Here is a 24,812-nt window from a genome sequence, read left to right on the forward strand (position 1 = left end):
TTTATTTTTAAATGTTCTATACATATCGTGATAATATCCTTATTGTAAATTATTTTATCCACAATAATTTTGTAATAAAAATCTGATATTGTGACAGCCCCACTGTGAAATATTGGTGTATTGCCCCTTTAATGCACTACATAAACCTGTAATCATCTGAAAGGGTCCATCCTGCATTGCGAATGATTTTACTTTATGTTACATTTTGCTCATCATAGTATGTATTATAACTATTGAGTAAGATTTAGATTTGTACTTGTGATGGAATATTTTTTGCATCTTGGAACAATGTTTCTTATTTTACTTGTCTACATTTGGGTCTTACCCCTTCAACCTCTGCAGCCGACTAGCAGCTGTCGTGACTCACAGAGTGCAGTCAGACCAGGCAATGTTGAAGCAGTAAGTTGAATTATGAATGAATAGATTGCTTTTTATAATTAATGCAGTCTTGAATTCCATCAGACGAATAAAAGTTATGCTATGCCATTGATTTGCTGGCACTCTTGGCTGATGAAGACACATTTTCGCTGTGAATGTGTCACGATGGACAAACACAAGTGACGTAGACCTCGTTATATTTGATTAAATATTGAGATGAAATGTTTTCAGTGAATTGCCACTGCTTATTAGACATTTATATAGAAACTAATTGGACTGCTACGTCTGTGTTCAGTTAACGGTAATAGAAACGAAACCAGTCCCGGACTATAAACTCCCGCCTTCGCTCAGTGATTGGTTTAGCACCTTATCAATCACGGGGTGCTGTGTTTTCATTGGCCAGTGCTCTGCTCTAAGGAATACCCCTTTAAATGTTTGCAGGACCGTCAAGATTTTGGAACGGATTTCTACTGAAGTGTTGAAACTGACAGAAGCGCCACACTATAACCTCTCAAAGGCTGGGAATATGCTGTAGTTAGTCGTCGCCTGTAAGCACCTTTGGTCCAGAAGAAACTCTCTGTAGTCATGGAACTGGAGGAGAAACCGAAATATGGTAATAATTATTTAAAGTCCAACACGGGCACGCTTCACTTCATTTTGCCACTCAATTGAACGTTAGCCACAACTATAAACAAGGTTTGCTAGGTTTGTTTTGGCGCAATAATACAATTTGTGATACGGTAAATAGTTCTTGAAATGGTTTCGGTATTTACAATAAGACGTGTTTTTATGTTTTGCTTGTTACTTTTTTAAATTGTTTTATTAGCTAGTACTTGTGGACAACTTTATCTTGTGAACTTAAATATTAACTTGTAACGTTACTTAACATTGCGGGTTCACTTTGTACATACAGATACACTGCATGCAGACACACCTTTTTAGTGTTTTAGATAAAGCCCCGGTCGCATGTGAGTAAGCTGGTGGTACAGTATATTGTCAGGGTGTACAATGCCCCAGTTTATCTTCTGCTTGTCCAGTTGCTGCCACATTCCTCAGACTGGTATGGCAGGCAGGCAACAGGACCCGAGCTGACGCCCGGCTATGGATAGAGCTCATTAGAAAATACCTCAAACATGTGAAGAGGGTCTCTGTTTGTCAACTACATGCCTTCAGTCTTGGTGGTGTCATATTATAAATATTATGCCCAGTTTCACATGCTGGGTGTGATATGCAGCTCTTTGCTTCTTACAAGGGAAGTGCATTTCACAGAGAGAAGTAAAGCTATAAATGTTTAGGAAGCATGTTTACACTTGAATGGACACTTTTAGTTTTGAAAAAGAGATTTTGCTATTCACATGTTGAGCATATTTACCTTTTGCAGGGTGTTAACAAGTAGGAATAAAAACAATGACAGACACTTCTTCTGTCTGCTGGCTTTCATGATGTCACTTTAAGTAGTGTTTTCCTCCTCTTCTCTGAACACACCCTTTTCCCCTCTGCTTGCCACACGATGGCTAATTGACTCACATTACCAACCAAGAAGGCAGAACCTTATGTTTTGTGCTGTAATAACTAGAATACTTAAGAGTGTGACTTAGAAACTGAACTTGGCTGCAAATTCACTTAAGAAATGACTGTGGTTTGAGATAACAGCCTCAAGAAACCCACATTAATATTTATCAGTGCATCTCAAGACTTTAGGAAAACCAGCTAAAAAAAGGAGACGAGAACAATATTCTAAACATGCCATTTCACAGCATACTGTAGGATCCACTATAGTTTCACATGTTGAGTAATTTTAGGCTGAGATATAACAAGAAACCTCAATGACAGGATTTGAAGCAGCCAGGCAGCCGAACCCTGCTGCAGATTAGATGTAATTATAAGCCATATTTAGGAGAGTGGTTTGAAACCCGATGCTAAGCTTCTCTGGTCTCTCTTTCATGTTCGAGTAGTTTTGTTAAATCTTGCTTGAGCTACATTTGCAGATTTAGTCTTATTTCAGTTGTAAGTTCAGTTCCTGTATGCTACAGTATTTCCTCCCTACTATAAACAAAAAGTCGAAAACATCTCTGTCATTGAAGCCACCCACTTCCACTTAAATGTGCTTCATCCCACCGCAACAACCCTAACCAGATCATGTGACTCCGCTAACTGTGTAGTGGTTCTGCCAACGTGCCTACATTCTAAATTACAAAGGCATGTTCAGAGCAGTGGGAGACTGGTTATTAGGCTCTGGGAAAATGAGTTTCGGGGAGAGGAAGAGCAACAGCGCAGAGATATTTGGATGTGGAAGTGGGACCACCCCAGTGAGCTGTGTTTATCGGCTGCCTTAGTCAGTTTCTTCTACCATCAGTAGGAGTGTTTGTTGGTCTTGGCTGATCGCGCTGACCCTCCTTATTGATGAGGAATGTTTCTCTTTGTTAATAGAAAAGCAACACATTTGTTAGAACAACTTTAAAAGCTATTATTTTCCTTAAATGTTCCTTGAAATGTCTCTTATACTGTAGTCAGGACTGTGCATAAGGAATGTGGTCACATTAAGATAATATTTAGACTAGAAAATGTATTTTTGTCTTTTCCTCTGTTTTGCAACTTGGATCTTGGTTTCACTTTCTGTCATCTGTGTGAGTTACAGAAATAGCATTATGATTTCAGTTGAAATGGAAGCAGGTGTTTCACCCAGACACTGTTGTGTGGTCAGTAGGGTCACACGTGACGACACAGGAAAGGCAGGTGAGAGAGGGAGAGTTAGTACAGCTAAGGGAATGGAATTGAACCCGGGCCGCTGCAGTAAGGACTCAGCCTCGATACATGGTGACAGATGACACATTTTAAAGGTTAACTTTGTTAGAGGATTATTTAGGAGAAGAGGTTAGAGATCAAGTGCAGATAAAATACTGTTCCATATTCCTGCTGTTGTGGGATAATATGAGAAGGGTCTAACTGCAGAGCTCCAGGCTTGGACCCACCTCCTCAGATGGAGCCTTTCGTTATTTATTGATAAGAAATGATTTTCAACCTTAAGAGACGTTATTACATTACAGTTCATTTAGCTGACGCTTTTGTCCAAAGCGACTTAAGATAAGTGCAAACAATCATGAGGATACAACTCCGAACAGCAAGAATCTTGCAAGTACATTAGCTTCAAATAGGTGAAATCCTTTAAGTGCAGAACACTAGCTTCAAATAAGACAAACAAAACACCGAACGTTAGAATGGTACAGAAGTACCTCGAATTCAGAGCCCATTTCCTTACACAGCTTTTTGAAGATGCAGTGCTTCATAGCACTATTTCGCACATAGTTCACACATTCAACTATAATTATAATAATACTTCTGCCAGTTTTGGAGGCAAGGTTTTTGTTGCCAACGCATGCCTGTGCAGAACACAGTGCGTAACGATGATGTGTGGTGCATCGGATTTCACCAGCGCTCCAAAACCAGAGTGTCGTCCCAGCATGGCTGGAGCTCCGGCCGAACAAACTGCAGAAACCATATTCCACGAAAGATCGTTGTCTCTGAAGAAGTCATCCACGAGTTTCTTCACATCGAGTGCCTTGGTTGTTGTTGTAAGAGGCTTACAAAATAAAAGAATCTTCCTTTATCACGTCGTCTTTCACATCGCGCACGAATACAACAAGCTGGCTTAGATTGGAAACGTCGGTGGTCTCGTCGAGTTGGAGGCTGAATTTTGCTGGGCTTGAAATCAGATCTGCAACTACTTGAGCCAAGATGTCAGTCGCTCATGTCGTCTATTCTGCTGCTGATAGTGTCATTTGAAAGAGGAATTTGGGATAACTTATCTTCAGCAGCTTGTGCCAGCATGATATTCGGCATCTTCAACGCAGCTGGTTTTACGAGTGTTTCACCAATGGTGTGTGGTTTGCCCTGCTTTGCGATCAGGTACGCAACTTCGTACGATGCTGTGAGGATCGGTTTCTCGATGGGTACAAAGCCGAGAACAGGCAGAGTAGCCTTTTCATCGAATCTGGCTCTCTTCACCTTGAATTCAGCGAGCGTTCTTGTTCTTGTATTTCCCATGCAGCTTTAGGAAGTGTTCCTTTAGTTTTGCCGGTGCTAGACTAGAATTGCTCAACTATTGCAAATCATGCATTGAGGACGCTGACTCCCATCACGTTCCTTTATACACGTGAATCCATATTATACGTATTCGCCCAACCACTTTCTTTTTTTGCTCGACATAGTTAGTATGAAGGGATTCAAAGATTAAAAGAAAATCACAAATGACGTACAATCACAACAGCCACAAGTCGACAACTGTCTTTGGGGGGTGTTTGTGTGTACGGCCCGCGAGGTAATTCATAAACATACACAAAAAATCTACTCCAAAATGTTTTATCCAAATCTAGTCAGATATAGAATATAACCGGCGTTTACTGTTTTTCCTGGCCAAGGTCAGGGTCCTTGAACACAACACGAGTGGAACGTGTCATCAAGTGGTCACATCATGTCAAAAACTTCAATATTAAACGAGACGGTCATTGACATCAGCGAACGCAGCAGGTGGATGCGGAATGTTCCAGGAGAAATGGACGAACGATTATTTCTTTGTGGAAGTAAAAGGCCAGTGTTTGTGTGGACGCGCTTGCGGTCATGAAAAAGGCTCTTGAGCTGCATTACAGCACGAAACATGCCAAACTGCACAAGCTGAAATGATGAGTCGAGTGCGTTTGAATAAAGTTAACATTGTGTGTTTTTAGACTTTTATTTTGCTGAGCGATAAAGTGCTGCTTGAAAAACAAGCGCCGTCCCCTCAGCCACCACTGCTCGAAAGCATTAATGTTAGTCCAAAGATACACCATGAATAAAACTAATCTGAATTAATGATAAAACACTAACCCTCTGGTCGGGACTTGGACTAGCAGCAGACGAGCTGCACTCTGGCTGCTCGTAGTAGCAGAGCTAACACCAGCAGAGCTAACATCTGCATCACTGCCTCAGACTTGTTGCTTTGTGCTCGTTTATCGTTGGATCACTTAAGAGTGCAAATTGTTTCACATTTCTGAGGCTGCTGTGTTTAACACCGGTTGCAGTTTGAATGTCTGACCCGTCTGATTGGCTGCAGTCTATGACACAGCTTAAAGTTTGAATCTTCTTAATTAGAATAATACAAACAGAATAATAATCAACATTAGAATTCAGGGGAGAGAAACAGGAAGCCTACATTTTATTTGATGGGGGGCGGTAAGGGACCTGGATAATGGATAGGGGGGCGCTGGCCCAAAAAAGGTTGAGAACCACTGGTTTAGATAGAGCCATTGGATATCTAGAATTGCTTTCTTTAGCTATTCTTAGCTATTTATTTTTTACCTTTACTTGACAGCTACATCAGTATAAATGCTTTACAGCCTCGCCAGTTTGTTACAGCAGACACGTTGACCTGTCAAACACAAGTGTAACAAATAACATCATTAATTGCTGCAGTGCAGTAATTCCCTGGATGGTGTCATCGTTAACATTATAATGCTGCGTTCCAGACAACTCGGAGGTCGAAATTTTCCCTGTTTCCAACGTCCAGGTGCACGACGCAACATGTAAACAAAAAACATGTCTGACTGACAAACTAAAGTTTCTTTGGCAGGTGTACACACAATTGAACTCTCAGCAGTACGCCTTCACGTTTCTTTTTTGGCATTTGTAACGTTTTCCGAATAGTTTTTGTGCAGATAAGATACAGTAGTTGTTCAGAAATGGTTTACTGTAACCAGCTACCTAATAACATTGGAAAATCAGTTTACATGCAGAACAGGTTTTACTACATGATAGTATGCAGTTATTTTAAAAATACAGTCCAATATACTTTTTAATTGATGATTTACCATTTACGATGTGCGCTTGCTTTGCTGTGTAACTGCAGACAACTGCTTCACAAGTAGGAACTCCTACTGAGCGGCGCTTCCTTGTACTTTCATTAGTCACAGCTGTGCTTTTCTTGCTTTGATAGATCACAATGTCTGCGGTTAAATAAGTATTGTTATTGTTGTATAAAATGCCACTTGTTACTAGCATACCCAATATTGTTACTATTATTGCTAAAAATATAATAAAGTTTACGCATCTAGGGGCGTGACAAAAAAAGTATAAAACATTTAGGAACCATGGGGCTAGATTCTGTTTAGTGTGCTTTACAATATGCAAAATAATTTTTCACAGCAGATAATCACATTTTGACTTGTCATAGTAGGAAAAGCACAGGTGTTACTAATAAAAACGATGATGATCTATTCAAGCGTCCCATTAAGCCGTGAGAGACTGAGAGCCAGCATGAACCCTGAAACTGAAGCAGCTAAATGGAATTCAGTTTTGGTTTTGTTTCTGTGAAAACAGAACTCTCCTATGAACTATGATAACCCAGGTGTTATTTGAAAGTTTGTGTTTTTCTTCCTTTCTAATAGTGATTAATTGTAATCATTAATGTATATATTCAATGTGTAAATAAATAACACAATGAATATATACATTAATACTTTACATCAAAACACACACAAGCACAATACGAAGACGATGTAGACGGGTGCCCTTGTAAAGATTTGTGTGGCATTTCATAATTAAATCAAAGCTCTTACACATGTAGCAAATGCCATTTGTATTTTTTTAATGATTTTAGTGAATGCTCAAGGGTTGTCTGGTTGCACAGTGGTCGCTCATTGGAATTAGATTAGATCCCTTGGAGAGCTTTTAACAGATTAAAACAGTTGCTCAATGCCACCAAAGAAAAAAGATTAACAATAATTAATTTAAGCCTGTGTAAAAAACAGGACGTTGGTTCGCATACATACGTCCCTCAATGCTCTGTCCCACATGTCAAACTAGCTGTCAGCCAGTCCAAGCTACAGGCTCTGGATTATTGCACATGGATGTTAAACCTGTAGCATCACTTGCCAAAGTTAAATAGTGAAAGGACAATAGACGGAAGCAAGTACTATTTTTGTTCCTGGTATCGTCATCCAAGAAATCAAATTCCCCAGAAACTTATGACCTCTGTTTCAGAGGCACTTGTTCAGAGAGCGTTTTTGTTATGGAAATTGCAGCGAGGCCGGCGCTCCTTAAGGGAATCTCCATGAGCAGTAACATTGGCCTTAAAAACAAGAACAGTGGATGGAAACTTTCAGTCGTTTCAGCTGAAATGAAAGTTTCTGTCAGCTTCCATTAAAAACATCTGCGGCATTTAGTCAGTCTGTGGACTCTTTGTTAGAACCATGAACTTTTCTAATACTCTGATCGCCTTTGGCGGTTGAATACCGAACAAAGAGCCATCCAACATTTTTTACTGAATGAAAAAACTGGATTTGTGTTTGCTCTCATTTGGTCTTAGTGCAATACTTCCGTGTCCCCACAAGATGGGAGAAAACACAGGTTGGAGTGGATTGAGCTGCTTCACCAGGAAGTTTAATGTACAGATGGGTCAATGATACCAAAGCTCGTTTCTCTCCTGTGAAGCGCACTGTTTCAATACATTGTGCTGGAGCTTGTGTCAAGGGAGGAACAACACGTGACTGATGACGTCCAACACTTCTGTCACTGCTGCTTCAGAAAGCGCCTCATTCAGCTTTATAAGTCTTGCAGCTAAACTTTGTGACACATATCAGTGTGACAAGAAGAGAGGAGAATAACTGAGAACTATGGCGGTGTACACTAGACATAATCATAAGTATGAGAACATTTCCAAGTAATAGTGTTATAAATAATGACATCACATTGCAACTCATATGAAATGTTACATAAAGATCAACCAGGAAGTTAAACAGAGTCTGCAGTGGACACTGGGCCTCCATTACACCAATAAGGTACATTAAGGTTTTGTGTCAGTAATAATATTGTTTATGTAGGATTTTTGAATTAGTAATTAATTATATTTACAGATACAGATTTAATAATACACGCAGGCTTGTTGAACTTTTGTTGCACACATGAGACTAAAACCATTAAAAACAAAGAAGTTGTTGTGCTCTGGCCCGTCTTTAAGGGATTTTATATATTTTGAAAACGATGTCACTGTGTTTACTGCATCTCAGGCCCCGAAGCTTAAAATCTTTTTTGGCACAAATAGAAAGAAAGCCCCAAAGCTTCATAAGGCGTCAATCACCCATCACTAGTTTAATGGCAATTATTCAATATCACACAATGATGGATCCTTGAGCTTAATATTGTCACTTTAATTGCCCAAAATATCCCGCACACCTGAATCTAATCATGCCTCTTCCTCTGCAGCGACATTAAAACACCACTGGGGGCAATGGTGCAGGCGGAATTTCCCCTTGTTGTCTCCAAACACATGGTTTTGATAACATCTAAGCAACAAACTTGTACAACAAACAGCCCTCACACGTCCATGCCTCTTCTTTGTCACTCGCAGCCTCCCTGTGGATTAGTTAATTTGTTTGGTCGGATGGCTTTTTGTAGGCAGAACCAAAAAAAAAGAGGTCTTTTGGAAGTGGGAGGAGATTTAGGGAGATGCACAGGTGGTGCACAGATTGGGAAGTGGCAGTTGTTTTAGAATAAACACAGAGGGAAGTCTGAGGTGAGGTGGAGCGTTGCTGGCTGCACAGACTCACTGCTATTCAGGGACAGGTTGGACTGGTTTCTCCCTCCACCATACCCGTGTTTCCCCCGCTCTCTCGCTCATTTATACCAGCACAGAGGGAGGAAGAAGTGACCCAGATAAAGTGGCTGTGGAAAGAGTAAAAGGGTTCTCTGTACATTTCAACATTTGGCCCAGAGAGGAATTACAACATGCCTGAGGAAGGAGAAGGAGAATTTTATGGAAAGAATGGTAACTTTTCTCTTTTTGCTTCAGTTGTTTGTTTGTTTTTACTGATTCTCAACTCTTTGTATTCTGTATTCATCTAAGAAAAGTCAAATGACCGGAGGATTATCGGTTAATCTTTAAACCATGCTTTTCTTACTGCTTAAAAAATGAATCTCATGAAGTGTCTAAATCGTGTTGAGTGAAACTTGAGCGGCGGTATCAGCATGTCAACATTGTGGGGAAGGACTGGGTGTGTGCTTGTGTGGAACCTTGTACTGCTGATTGTGTGAGTGTGAGTGTGAGTGTGAGAGTGAGTGTGAGAGTCAGAGTCAGAGTGAGAAAAGAGAAGTAATTCAAACACTGGTACCTACAGCTACATAATGAAGTTAACAAGTCCTCCCTTTTCTTTGTTGAGTCTGTAATAGTTGTGATTATATGAAAAAATGACTGCTCAGGTAATGCGATTTATATTATGGCAGTTTAACTTGTCTGTGAAATTTGTTAACAAATGCCACCTGCACCATGTACATGAAGTGCAGCGCTCATGCTCATCCAAACAGGAAGCTGTGGCTTCTCTAAGAGCTCGTCTGGTAAATGCTTGCAGCAGCATTATCCTCCACACTACATGCATAATTAATATGCAAAGACTCCACGGAAAATATCATACCCCATGTCTAGACTCAAGATCCATACATAATATACATGCTGTGGTAGTTTGGGATTGATGACAGGACTTTCAGAGATTTAAAGTCGTAACAATGTCAAAACATGATTTTTGTGTTAATCTGTATCTTTTAATTGATGCTTTGTGTTTTGATCTTAATAATGTGGAACATTGCTTTCTGGAGCCCTGCTAAGTGAAGCTAATGTTACCTGATGATTTTACTTTAGAGCCGCAACATGAATTTGCTTAGATAATAGATGCTCTGCCTCCTGCTTCTGACATGCTGGCCTCAGATAACCTGCTGCAAACATAACTAAATGCCTGAGTCTGCAATAATGATCAGAACCCATAGAACATCTGTTGATCGCTCAGAATCTCTGATGACATCCAGGCATGGCTGTTCTGATGGTAAACTATTCGTATCAACGCTTCAAAGTCATGCATTGCACTCGCATGGATGCATCTTGGACTATTAAATGTGTTTTGCTTTGCCCGTGGCAGTCCATTTGGAAGAAGTCTTGTTATTTTCACATCCCAAACTAGGAGAGTGCACACCTCTGCCAAGGCTGTTTCCATAAGTGAAAAATAATGTGTGTATCTGCTCCATGATTCGGATCTGCTCCACAACGTAATGGGTTCTTCCTTGGCCCATGCTGCACGCTTCCACTGAAGGGTTTCATGAAAATCATGTTTATAGTTTTTCCGTAATCCTGACAAACAAACCGAAGCAAAAACGTAACCTGCTTGGCGAAGGTAATAATAACACAATTATTTACAGAAAACAAAAGTGACACCGTCTCATTCTGAGAGATTTATTGATTGGACGAAGTTGCTTTAAATTCAAGGTTTACCTTTTAAAAAGTGTGCACAATTAAAATAATTCTTGGTTTTGGCATAACTGGTATCACCAGGACATTATTGCCTTGTATAAATAATGAACTGCAATAAATGATTTAGGCCCCCTCTCGTGGCTCTACAAGTTATGTTGGCTCTGTCTTTCTCGTGGGTTTGCTTCTGCTTAGTCACCAGGGAGGAATTTGTTGTGTTGCCAGGCGTGTCTGCCTGGAGGGAAAAGTCATCTGAATGGGAGGAAGAGGAGGTGGGAGGGCGGGAGCAGTCTGGGTACAAGGTTCATCTGTTTTTAACATGTTATATTACACGTACGGTTGTAGACTTCTCACCATGTCATGCCCTCAGTATTAAAAATCCTAACGGTGATAAATGCACTTCTTTTTTCTTCTACGTAGGCGAGCCCAGGAAGTATGACCCGACCTTCAAGGGCCCGATCCACAAAAGGTGAGATAGATGTGATTTTACTTCTGGTTTTTACTGTGTAAGTTGCTAAAAATACTTTTCTTTCAACCCTTCAATCGTCCTCTCCCTCCCCAGGGGCTGCACAGACATTGTGTGCTGCATCCTCTTTGTTATTGCCATACTGGGTTATATTGCAGTGGGAATACTGGGTAAGGAAACGGCTCTGCAATTTTGGTATAGCTATAAAAACACAATCTAAAACTTACCAATAAAAATACAAACTGATTTTGTTTGAACCTTGTACCTATTTTTGTGCTTCCAGCCTGGTCCCAGGGTGACCCCAGGAAGGTGATCTACCCCACAGACAGTCGAGGCCAATTCTGTGGGCAGATGGGCACCCCACTTGCGTGAGTTGCTTTCCAATTATAGATTATAAATAGTGTGTGTGTGTGGGTGTGGATTTTTGTCAACGCGATAGCATCACAACAAGATGCTGTCACAAAACTTTACAGGTGTGTCGTTGATGACGTTGATATCGAAATGAAGGCCGAGTTCGAAGATAGGTGTGGTCCGAGCAAGGGCGCGGGAAGTGGGGATGGGGTTATTGGGTGTGTGAGATGACACGCATAGGCGACTGTTTGTGCAAAACAACAATGAACTATCTCTGTTTCCCTGGTGGTCTGATGTCCTAATATAAGGACAGGTGGGATGAGGGAGAAAAACTAAACGAACAATAACTCTCCTCCCACATGGAACAGGCTCACTCCCAATGGGTCTGTTCAGGATGGGCAAAGGGGCGGCAGAATCAGACCTCCGACAGTCAGCTGCCTCCTCACGGCGGCTAAAGGAGGGTAACCTCCGCCTCATGAAGCAAAGCAAATCTGGGAATGGGCAAAAAGGAAAGCGAGAAAAAAACAGACTCTAATACATAAACTGAAAAGAACAGTTGAACCAAGGGATGAGCCACTGCACCCTCGGTAATGCTCATACCCCGAACCATAAGATCGAACACTTGACGTATTAGTTTGTTTTGCCCTGTCATGTTAATCCTGTCACTTTACCCAATGTATTAAGCTATGTCTTGAACTCTTGAACTCGCTGTTGCGTCTGTCAGGGAGTGACAGCCAATGAGAACACGGGTTGAGGGGAAACCTGGTGGAGGGGTCGTCTGTAACTGCGTGCTCTTTTGTGTCGCACCGACCAAAGATGTTAAGGCACCTGGGTGCTGAACACAGAGACTTGTGGAAACAGGCTATTTGTGAACATGTTTGTGTCAACGACAACATCCAAAAGCATGACTGCCTGTGTCACTTCTTGCGTTTTCGTGACAAAACGTAGTTTGGAGACCAGACGTACTCATCGGGGATTCCTCTTGGTGAAAGATCTTGTAGTGTGTGACCCACTGTCAGACGTATAGTGTGAAAAACACTCAATGTCTGATTTTCAAGACAGCAAGTTGTATAATGTGAACAGTACAGCGACGTGACGATTTTTAAAGTTGTGAACTTGGCCATTGAAATGCTCAGATCTTACATTAACCCCTTCTTTCATGCACTTTCTGTAAGTGTTGTCTTCCTCTGACCATTCTGAACGTGTGTTTTTAACAGAACCAAACCACTGCTGTTCTACTTCAACATCATGAAGTGTGCCAGCCCCATGGTGCTGCTGGAGTTCCAGTGTCCCACCACACAGGTGTGAAATCCTCTTCTCTCATCATGTGTTCTTCTCTGGTGATTGCAAAAAAATCATCAAGTTTGTCTTGGTATTTTATCCTCCAGCTGTGCGGCATTTTCTATCCACAATCCTGATGAGTAAATGCTTCTTCCTGCTCTAAATGTTGCTCCTCCTTCTCAGATGTGTGTTGCGAAGTGCCCCGAAAAGTTCATGACGTTAATCAAAGCCTACAGCAACAAAGGGGACTTTAACTACTACAAGACCTTCTGCAAGGAAGGCGTGACTAATACGATGGTGAGTATAACGCCATGTTGTCGAGTCTCTGAGTTTAATCTTCGTCCCAATGCCACTCTGTACTGCCTCAATTATTTAGATTGTCCAAAGGTTTCCACACGCCTTATCTGTTTTGGATATACTGTGTTTCAGGGTATACCAGAAATCCTTAGGTTAGGTCTCTGTCCTGCCATGCTGACCCCCAGCAGACCCTGTGAGTTGGATCCAAAATATATTATATTATGTATAACATTTTGCATACATCCAGAGAGCCAGTCTTTTTTATTTTTAATTGACCAGCCTTTCGTCTACTCTCTTTCAGTCACTCAAAGGTGTTTCCCTGCTCTGGGCGAGAAAGGAGGGTTGATAACTGTGGGGAACAACTCTCACTTTGATGACGGAAGCGGAAAAATGAGAGATGCCAAGGATCTTATTGATGGAGTCAAGTGAGTACATCGCAGGATGGTTACCGCTCTGTCATCGCTCAGTCCCAACCTGCCACATTACATTACAAACAGTACCCGACATGAGGTCCATAGTGGTTAAACAGATAAACACACAGGAATCTCCCCACAGGAACGCCACTGTGGTTATTGAGGCTCGTCAGGTGGTCATGAAAATCTTTGAGGATTACACAAAGTCCTGGTACTGGATCCTGCTGTAAGTCATACATTTGTAAATCTGCTTCTCTTTTGATCCCATGTGTTTACAAAGAATGAAACCGCTCGCTCACTCTCTGTGTTTACCTTCCCTCCTCACACCACACAGAGGGTTGGTTATTGCTATGCTCACCAGCCTGCTCTTCATCGTCCTCCTGCGCTTCCTGGCGGGGATCATGGTCTGGGTCATGATTGTCCTGGTGATACTGGTCATAGCATATGGTAAGAGCCGAAGCACATGCGATTTAAACATTAGTCATTATGTTTGTCTCTCCTCAAACTTCACTTGACTTCAGGGGCTTGTTTCAGGAAGCAGGTTTAACAAACTGACTAACGTGGTGATCGGAGTTCGTTAAATAAACTTGAAGCCAACTCTGATGCTGTGTCCCAATCCAATAGTGCATACTAGCTGTAAACAGGTTATACTATATACTAATCTCTGTATGTCCTGCTTTGGCAGTTTGCATATGAAGAGCATCTACATGTTACTGTTCCATACAAAAAGGAAATGATTCATTACTTCAGCAGCTCCTTCTGTAAATGTGCCGTCATGTCTGAATCAAGCCGTAGGGAACATTTAAAGCCATCATTTTTAACGGATATATATATATGAAGCTGAATATATATGTCTGAAAAGGACTCGAGTCAAAGATCGTGGATAAAAGGAACTTGAGTAAAGATGGTGACGAGAAACAGCCAGCAAGCAGGTTACTGTAGGGTGTAGGCTGTAGGCTGTAGCCTCGGGTTAATGTCTGTGTTTTAGGTTTCTACTAGAACATGTTTACATGCTTTAATGTTCAAAAACCTCTGTCTGAATATAACTGTCTATCCAGTCAGTGTTTCTGGGTCTTCCACATCCGCGGGGAGTCTGCACCGTCATATAGTATAGCTGTGACATCACAACCTTCCAGAAGTCTAGGCGGCTCTGTAAAGGTGCAGTTTCTGAATAAGGGCTGTGTGCATTTCTCAGTTGATTAAGCGTATGAGACTGTCACAGTATTTATTTAACACCTTTCATATATGCTTTTATAATCAAAAAAGACATGGAAATCTCAGTTGTTGTTTTTTTACAATAGTGGACTCTTCATAACAACTCAAGAGTTTTCACTGAATTTGCTCACTGGAAAAGAGCCCGTCTTCTTCCAGCGACACCCCTGATGTTTGCTGTCTATTTTATATATTTGAGGTGTTTTTATCCCTCAAGCATACACATTAGAATTCCTGTTACTTCTCTTTTCTTCTGTTTGGATCGCACACTGCTTCCATTATTATTGTTTTGTTAAGAAATCCAGTTGCTTACTATTTCCATTTATTTGCTGTTTAGGTATCTTCCACTGCTACATGGAGTACGCTGCTCTGAAAGGAGAAGCCGGCTCTGATGTGACCTTCCAGCAGCTGGGCTTCCAGACAGACTTCGCAGTCTACCTGCAGATTCGACAGACCTGGCTGGCCTTCAGTCAGTACACCTGATCTACATGTTCATAGACTCTGACTTGTTGCTCTGAAGTGGGGACACTCGTATGACCCTCTGCTACCCTTCTCCTTTAGTGATTATCCTGGCCATTGTGGAGGTCATTATCATCCTACTGCTCATCTTCCTCAGGAAGAGGATCCTCATCGCCATTGCTCTCATCAAAGAAGCCAGCAGGTCAGACTTCACGTTGGAGCTGTGGGCACTTTTAGAGGAGAGGATGACAGGAGTGGGGAAAAGATCCGTGGCTGTTAGGATGTTAAATTGTTGTTGTACATAATAATGTATGAAAGTGTCAGACTAATGGCACAGGCACCGTTGAAGTCATAACTCATAGTGATGCTCGTTGTTGTTCTTGGCTTGGTTGTGATGTTGTTGTTGTTGTTGTGTTTACAGAACCATCGGGCATGTGATGTGTTCCCTTCTCTACCCTCTGTTCACTTTCGTCCTCCTGGCCATGGTCATCGCCTACTGGGCAGTTACTGCTGTGTATCCTTTCAGAAGGTCCCCTTCCTTAAACTGCTACAGAAATACTATAATATTATTTTCCACTTTAAACCGAGTTACATTTCATAATCATCACTAGTCCTAAACTACCAAATATTCATTAAGTTTCGATATTATTTTCTGTATACTGAAAGCTAGGGAGATGTTTTTTCAGTCTGACGTACGTCAGTGATTGAAGTGCGTTTTAATGGAGACATGTTTGTCCTTCAGGCTCTGAGTGTCTGTATTTGGGCTAAACAGTTTACAGTAAGAGCTGAGGTTTTTTACATTTGTATAAAACGCCCTTGCCAAAATGTACGTAATTGCTTTCAAAGAAAATAACTTTGTGTCCATAGATTATTTCAAATAGCTCATTAAAGATAAGTAGCAGCTTGAACTTTTGATATTTGAGACATTTTGTAACACAGAGGCACATCTGCAACAATACAGATGAACATTGATCACTGCCTTGGCAAACCACAGTATAGTATGTGTATATAGTATATAGTATGTGGTAACTGGAAGCTCCATTTGAGTAATTAAAAATGTTTTCAGGCTAACGATTGAGGGAGAGAGAGAGAGAGAGAGAGAGCGAGAGAGACAGAGAGAGAGAGCGAGCGAGAGTGAGGAGCAGCAGCAGCAACAACAACAGCAAATGGCTGCAGGTCAGATTTGAATCCCAGGCTGCTGCGGTAAGGACTCAGCCTGAGTGCATGCCCCTTGTGAACTTGATGAGCGTTGCATTTGAACAGGTTGCAGCACTTCCCTGGAACACGCCTGTGTGGTGAAGTCCAGACATTTTGACTCTGCCTTAGTTTTCCTCGACGTGTGTGTGACACTGTGTTAAGCAGACATCAATTTAAAAAGCTTAGGTGGTAATGTTGACAAAAGTGTGCCAAATTGAATGTGATGTCATAATAGTGTGACGTTGATGGGATTTGTAGTCATTTGTCCTTCATAAAACTGATCAGCTTCCTGTCTACCTCTAATGAACCCATCTACAAAGTTTTCAATGAGACAGCATGCGACCACTCAAGAAAAACCTGCGAACCCGCAGTAAGTTATCCTTATGTTAACCTTTTGAACGGTAAATGTGTTTTTATATAGTTCCATGACATAAACCAAAGTGTGTTCACGACGTCTCTATATAACCCGTTTCTGTGCTCAGAACTACACGACCAGTCTTGAGAAAGCGCAGTGCCCTGACTCCGAGTGCCTTTTCGCCTTCTACGGCGGAGAGACTGTTTACCACAAGTACCTGATCGGCCTGCAGTTCTACAACGTCTTCCTCTTCTTCTGGTGTGCCAACTTTGTCACGGCGCTGGGACAGATGACGCTGGCCGGGGCCTTTGCCTCGTATTACTGGGCCTTCGTCAAGCCGGACGACATGCCCGCCTTCCCCATCTTTTCTTCCCTCGGGAGATCTCTCAGGTGCGTGTGGAGGAAGTTTCAAGTTTGACGCATGCTATTTTTGTAGCTAGCTTTAAAGTCACTTGTCTCTTGTTTTAGGTATCACACAGGGACTCTGGCGTTCGGCTCCCTTATCCTCTCAGTCATTCAGCTCATCAGGGTTTTGCTGGAGTATCTGGACCACAAGCTGAAAGGTCGGCTCCTGTTTTTGACTACGATTTTAGATGTTAGCTGGAGGCAACAATCCATAGTTTGTACAGCACACAGTCCTCAATCGAGATATAAGCTTTGATCAAACTAGCTTACAGGAAGTCGAATGATTTACCTGGGAAGTAATGTCGGTGCTGTAGAAGTGTATAGTTTGTTGCCCAGTATATTTCTACTCTGTATTCAAGTACATTACCATAACCTGTCTGTTTTAGATGTTTACTCATCTGTCAATCATGATGTCATTCACAGATGCCCAAAATAAGTTTGCCAAGTTCCTGTTTTGCTGTCTGAAGTGTTGCTTCTGGTGTCTGGAGAAATGTGTCAAGTTCATTAACAGAAACGCCTACATTATGGTATTAGTTAATTTCACTGTTAAAATGGAAACTTATTATTGTGATGTTGAAGTATGTGAATGTAATGACTGTGTTTGGCCTCTAGACGGCGATTTATGGCAACAACTTTTGCACCTCTGCCAAAAATGCCTTCTTCCTCCTCATGAGGAACATGATCAGGTGAGCGGACGTGGGGTCTGACATTGTATCTTTTTTAATCTTAATTCCAAATGATTGGCAGTCTCTGGTTATGATAAATATAATTGCTTCTCTTTAATCCCCAGGGTGGCTGTCTTGGACAAAGTGACAGATTTCCTCCTGTTTTTGGGCAAACTGCTCATTGTTGGACTCGTGGGTGAGTCCTAATTTCACCCTTATTAATTTTTCATTCAGTATTTTATTCTGGAGATGTATTTCCTGAATGTGTGTGTGTGTGTGTGTGATGTATCTGCACATCGATGCTGATTGGCATGCTCTTTGGATTTATAATCATACTTTATAATATGAAAACACAGTGAGCTCTGAAACATGTTGGCATACCTCATGTTACAGTTTAACTCAACTGTGCAGATCATCATAATGAGCTTATTCACAGTACAAAGGTTCTGCATTACAAATGCAGTGGGACTGAATAGGCTTTCACATAAATCCAAAATGTAACTCGTAAATGATTAATGCCTTCATAATGAACTTATTTGCATTTGATCAGTGGGAAAAACTCTGCTTGAATACCAAAAATTTGGTGTGTGTGTGTCAGAGCATTTTAAAGATAATAATATGGTAATATAATGTCAATACAATGGCGGTCTTTGTGGATTGTAACTCATCAAAGTGACTTTATGGTCTTTTTCTCTTCCGCAGGGATCTTTGCCTTCTTTTTCTTCTCTGGGAGAGTGAAGGCCTTTGAGGATACCGCTCCACATCTGCACTACTACTGGGTTCCCATCCTGGTGAGTGTGCTGCTCCTTCCTTTTTCCAGGAAGAACATTGTTAGTTAATCAAAAACTCAGCGCTGTAATCAAACAGTTCAAAGCTTTATTCATAACGTTGATATTCAAATTCCAAATAAACATTTGAATACTGCGCAGCTTTTTTCTTTTCTCTTTTGCACGTCTATTCATTGTGTTTAAAGCCGCTGTTTCTGCACAGTTGTAGATACAGATCAGACTACACTAATATTATTAGTATTATTATACTATTTGAAAAATTAGATTCCAGTGGTGGCTGTGAAGGATTGTTTCAGACTCGTGTGATCCAAACATTTCCAATAACTCCAGAGCGTTGTAAAGTCTAAATTTAGTGAAACGAGCAAATTCACAACATCTGCGACCTCGTACGTGTATGAATCCACACGCACACACACACAGAAATCTTTATGTACCGACTGACGCAGCTCGCTGGTCGCAGCTAAAGAAATGGATGTAATCATTTCCTAAACTCACAACATGTTTCTAGCTAATGAAATATTTAGATTCAATCCATATTTGTTGGTGGTCTTTCAAAAACAACATTTTGCTCTCCCTCCTGGGAGGAACGCAGCTGTATTAACGGGGCGGTCTAACGGCACCATTAATTACATTTATACTTGACTACAATAACGAAATCCCAAAAATGTTTTTGCGTGATGAGAACAGACATTCAAAGCCTTAAACAGAAGTTTCAAATGTAAAAGAAAATTCATCAGGTATTATTTTTTAGAATATAGGTTCTGATCCTTGACGTTTGTGTGTTGTGAATGAAATGTGTATTTGTGCTTCTTGTTGTCCTCCGCAGACGGTGGTGGTCGGCTCCTACCTCATTGCACATGGGTTCTTCAGTGTGTACGCCATGTGTGTGGACACTCTTTTCCTCTGTTTCTGTAAGTAGCACCTCCTCGCTCATTGTTGCTTTTTATGTATTCGATTGTCCAGTGTCAGATGAAAGAGACCAGCATTGTAGAGGTGTTGTTTAATTATCAGCTGAATCCAAACGTTCCTCACTTTCTTCAACATTGCTTTTGGTGTTGAGCTGTCACTAATTCTAAATTGCATGAATATGGTGTGCCACACTTTAAAACATTTCACCATTTCTGTGGCTGTGGCTTACAGTCTGTTAATCTGAAATGTGCTGCTGCTGGTGTTGGAACTGTTAACTTTCAAAATCTGAAATGCCTGTGGGTACCTTTTGCTTGCTTGCTGTTTGACTTTCTTTCTCTTTTTGTCTCCTTCCCCTTCCTACTGGCCCTATAAACACCTCTTTTTTTTGTTCCCCCTTGATTTCAATACTAATTCCCTGTTCCACTCATTAACACATGCAAATACACACGCATACATACACACACACTATAAGGTGAAGACCTGGAGCGCAATGACGGTTCAGCCTCAAGGCCTTATTACATGTCCTCAACCCTTCATGAGATTCTGTGGAAGGACAAGGCTGAGGATCCGTCTTCGTCTTCTGCTCAGCAACCGGACGATGAAGACGTCCAGTTGAAACAGCAGCAGGCTCAGGAGGAGGAAGCTGCTTAGAGAAGAGGCGTTCTGTGGGCAAAGATGCTGAACCATGGACATAACAAAACCAATGCAACACTTTTGAATTATTAAAGTTAAAGACTATCTTAAATTGTAATGGCAAGGAGCTGAAACTTTGTTGTTGCCCATCGGGAAATTCTCCTCAGCACTTTACCCGCTCCTCTCACAGAGGCAGATTGTAGTGCAGCTACAGAACACCACGCCTTAAGTGGTTCAGTGTTTCCTTTATTAACAGCTGACTGGTGCGTATTTCCTTTGCTCTATCGATCCTTCAACACAAGGAAACAAGATGTGAAAGATTTGATTTCTTAAAGGTTCAATGTGTAAGATCTGGCAGAATTTAACATTAAAACAATGAACTAACATTATCAACATAATGTGAAGAGGTAACTGTGTTGACGTTATGTCAAAGTGTTGTGTCGCAGAGATATCTACTGAAGTTAGCATGCTAACAGCTAGCTGCGCTCCGTCCAGTCTGTAATACCACTTGTTCCTCTAGAGGTGATAGTGAGTCACTGTAGCTCCAGTCTGCCTCAGTACAGAGGGAGAAGAAGAACAGCTGTCTGCCCCTGGGTGTATTGTGCCTGTCTCGACCCCTTTTAGAGGTGAAATACTGCCCCCTATTTTCTTTGGCTAAAACCCTGATTGATTGTCCAATTATAGATTGGTAACCTCATTTCTCATTTAAGTTTAGGATATGTCATCAGATGGATGGAGCTGTTGTTGGCTTAATTAGCTAGCTAGCTACAGCTGATTCAAATTTGCCAGTGATTAGTCATTTCAGACGGGAAATTGTCTAGAAAGCAAAAGCCTGCTTCTGTCTTCCTGTCAGAAATCAAGGTCCCAAGGAAAGCTAAACAGGCTCGGGCTGCGGTCGAATAGTCCTTTTCTCTTGGGAATGTACATAACTGATTGAAATGACCCTGAAGTATCTAAGACTTAGTTCCTTTAGCAAAGGGAACACTGGACCATCCTTTACCAAAGTAAAGGAGATAATGCCGTCCCACAATTCCTTGAGGCAGTAACATTTAAAGCGATAGGACAAATTGAAAACATCTTTCTTAGGAGGAGTGATTGCGTTTGGGAGAAGAATCCGCATTTGAATTGTACAGCATTGAGTTTCTAACTAATTTTCTATGCGTTTTATAAATAATTTTGCTAAAAAACAATCATCTGTCCGCTGCCGTGTAAGTGCAGTAGGATTCTCTTAGCACCGCGGTTGTCGTTTCCTAATTTCTAATGAGTTCATCTTTTACATCTTTCCTTGACTTCATGACAATTTCCATCGAGGTCAAGAAAAAGTTGTTGGAAGACACGGGACGTTTTTTTTCTATTCGACCGCAGCTATAGCATATGTAGCAAAAGGGGCGGGGCTTAGCAAGGGGTCAATTGAACATCAAGCATCAGTCTCTAGGAATGAGTGCTTTTAAAATGTGGGTAATTTGTTGCATGGTCTCATTGGTGGTGATGAGATTTAGTTTAGAAAGCTTCTCTTGTTAACAGACAGGTCGTCCTCACTTTTAATGATGTGGTGTGTGAAATGTTTGAAGTTGGTTTCTGGTACATTTGAACGTGTTTAGAAGCGCTGCCCAACTGAATGTCTGGAAATTATGTAAATGACTTACTCTGGGGTAAACTGACATGATAAAACAGTTTTAGCCTCCTACTGCAGCTGGACAATAGAAACTTAAAGCAGTTTTTGTGCCTAATTTATAGTATTAACTTAAGTCTTCACACCTTTTTGACTTACATTTTTAAGGATATCTAATTGTTTACAGTTTATGCAATCAGAAACACATGATATTCAGTGTTGCTTCTTTAGTATGCTGCACTATCCATGCACTTTAAGTTCTGTTCACAGTACGTCTTAATATGTGCTTGCCAGTAAAGTTGGTTTAATAAACAGTATTTAAGTATTTTTGTCTCAAACAAAGTCATTTTAAACTATTGCAATGGATGCATACTGTTGGTTATTGATCAATTAATCCGAACTATATACGTTTTTGTTTTTTTTAACTTCTTCAGATTTGTTAGTGATGAATATTAATTGTGAAGCTTGACCCTCATTTTAAAGTTCCAAAGACTTTAGTTTAATGTCATGTTATTGAATCTCTTTCCAGTGGAGGATCTTGAGAGGAACGATGGCAGTGCAGAGAGACCCTACCTGATGCCCGAGAGCCTCCGCAAAGTCCTGAATAAGAAGAACAAGACGGAGCCGGCTCAGTGACCGTCGAGTCCTGAGTGAGGCTGAACTGGACTGTGTGTTTTGTTCAGTAGAAAACAGACTTGGACAAAAAGACCTAATGCCATCAGTCACCAGGAGCCTGCAGGTGACTTCAGTCATCCTTTGTATTTTGTTACTACCAAATGTGTAACTCCCGCGTTCCTCATGGATCCGACACTTTCTCATGATGTCTGCGATACAATTCAGAGCGTTGTGGATTTTAAACATCCAAACACATTTGTCTGTTGTAAACATTTGTTATCGAAGCCTTATTTGAGCATGCTTTGCTTTTTTAATATTTGTTATATGAACGTCTGCTTAAATGTAATCTACTAAAGTTGTTTGATATGTCTCTGCACGTTTTATCATTGAGTAATCTTATGTTATATTTGAATACATATTTAACCTTGTTACCAAAGCCGTTGCACTGCCACTCGTGCATATTGAAGGTCATTTCCATCTCTTGCATCAAGCACCTGATGCTGTCGTGCAACTTCTATCACCATGTGTATGGAGAGAAATATATTAAAGCTCAATTCATATTGTAAGTGATGTATAGAGTTATCCTTTGCTATTCATTTCATTATTGTGGAGTTTAATTGAGAACATTTTTGAAATAAACATAGTTTTGTACATAATTGTATGAGACCGCCTCTTCTTTTAACCAACTTTTCGTTTCCTTCTCATGCTTGTGCATCATAATATTTGCTGATTGGGTAACTTTCAGTCTGCTTTGTTTCCTTGAGATGGTCATGTGTATACGTATAATCCATGTCTTTAAGTTTGGAAAAAAGCTCCTCTTGATGCCCCTGGATTGCTTCTCTACCATGTCAAGTAATCCCCTTGTTGAAAACTAATGTTTTAAAAAAGCTGAACTAATGACCTTCAAGGAGCCCCTGCTCGCTCTGAAGGTCGTGTCTGGCAGGGTCAACCCTTTACTTTTAATCCAGTAACAGTCTCAGAGGTGCATAAAGCCCTTAAGGTTTAGACACAAGAAAATCAGCAGGTCTGGACAACCTGGAGCCATACTTTTTAAAGTTAGCAGCTGAGTTCCTCGCCTCGCCCCTGCCTTATCTTTTCAATCTGTCCCTGGAGACAAACAAAATTCCCCTTATTTGGAAATCTGCTTTTGTTCTCCTACTGTTGAAAAGGGGTGACCCCACTCTCCTAAAGAATTACAGACCCATCTACAAATTGTCTGTCTTAAATAAAGTGCTGGAATCATTGATAAGTCAACAACTACTTTTTAACGACTAATAATATTTTATCTGACCTTCAATCTGGTTTTACAAAAACACAACACTACAACGATCGCCTTAAAAGTAGTAAATGATTTTATACATTTCTTAGACAATAGAGAACATTGTGCAGCACTTTTTATTGACTTATTAAAGGCTTTTGATACAGTGGATCATGCCTTATTGTCACAAAGACTCTACAGTATAGGTCTCTCAGATTGGTTTGAAAACTATTTATCAGGCAGATCACTGTGTGTGCGGGCAGAAGGTATAACTTCTAGTTCTCTTAATGTATCCAAGGGTGTACCACAGGGATCGGTTGTAGGACCATTGTTGTTTATCATTTATATAAATAATCTTAATCACAATGTTTTAAATGCAAATTTCCATCTTTATGCTGATGACACAGTAATTTACTGCTCTGCGGCCTCCCCACATCAGGCTCTTTAACATTGTACAATGTAACTTGTGTGATTTGAAACTTGTTTTAAATGCTGGAAAGATGAAGCTCATGATGATCTCGAAAGCAAAAACCAAACACTTGAACCTCCCTCCTTCACCACTTCACAGGGTTCCCAGATTGAATCTGTGTCTCAGTTCAAGTATCTTGTTATTATCATTGACGATTCTTTCTTTTAAACCTCACATTTTAGAACTTTTGAAAAAAAAAAGAATAAAATGAGGTTTTTACTTTAGAAACAAGTCCTGTTTTTCTTTGGAGGCCAGAAAGAGATGAGTCTCTGCAACGTTTCTGTCTGCTGGACTTTGGAGATGTTGTTTATATGAATGCATCGTCTCAGTGCCTCAGCTCTCTGGATACCGTCGACCACGGGGCACTGAGTCATAACAAACCTCAAAACCCTGACGCACCACTGCACCCTATATGCTCGTGTTGGATGGTCTTCCCTGACCACCCGTAGACTGAAACACTGGCACATCCTTATGTATAAAGCTATTCTTGGTGCTCTTCCTCCATTCTTAAGGATCTACATTAGGAGGAAATGTAGTGGACAGTATCGGCTTCGCTCCGAGGACTTGTTTCTTCTAACTGTCCCAAAAGTCCGTACTGAACTGGCTTTTAGTTACGCTGCTCCGGCTGCCTGGAACCAGCTGCAGAATGAGCTGAAACTCAGAGAGCTGGTCTCTCTGAACAGACTTAAAGCAACTCTTAAAGACATTGAAGCAGACCGCTGTGTCTGTAAAGGTTTTAATTAATGTTGTGATTGTGATTATTGTTTTTTGTCTGGAACTGTGCT

General features: G+C 40.9%; 1 protein-coding gene across 3 annotated transcripts; it reads left to right on the top strand.

The window, feature by feature from the left end:
• The first annotated feature begins 835 nt into the window (after positions 1–835).
• On the top strand, positions 836–22,956 carry LOC115012345 (choline transporter-like protein 2). Of its 3 annotated transcripts, none has more exons than XM_029437916.1 (22): positions 836–991; positions 11,063–11,111; positions 11,205–11,278; positions 11,392–11,476; positions 12,677–12,761; positions 12,924–13,037; positions 13,170–13,230; positions 13,339–13,462; positions 13,593–13,676; positions 13,785–13,897; positions 15,000–15,131; positions 15,224–15,323; positions 15,543–15,635; positions 16,604–16,688; positions 16,801–17,063; positions 17,142–17,236; positions 17,502–17,605; positions 17,691–17,764; positions 17,869–17,939; positions 18,446–18,534; positions 19,358–19,442; positions 19,913–20,526. In XM_029437916.1, exons 1-22 carry the CDS (start codon positions 964–966, stop codon positions 20,089–20,091), a joined length of 2,187 nt encoding a protein of 728 aa, XP_029293776.1. In that variant the 5' UTR covers positions 836–963; the 3' UTR covers positions 20,092–20,526. The 3 variants fall into 3 exon arrangements, with proteins under 3 accessions (XP_029293776.1, XP_029293775.1, XP_029293777.1); XM_029437915.1 differs by lacking the exon at positions 836–991 and adding an exon at positions 8,814–9,175; XM_029437917.1 differs by lacking the exons at positions 836–991; positions 19,913–20,526 and adding exons at positions 8,844–9,175; positions 22,215–22,956.
• The last annotated feature ends 1,856 nt before the right edge of the window (positions 22,957–24,812 follow it).

The sequence above is a fragment of the Cottoperca gobio genome, chromosome 8 (assembly GCF_900634415.1).
Source record: "Cottoperca gobio chromosome 8, fCotGob3.1, whole genome shotgun sequence".
In the NCBI taxonomy this organism is placed as follows: Eukaryota; Metazoa; Chordata; class Actinopteri; order Perciformes; family Bovichtidae; genus Cottoperca; species Cottoperca gobio.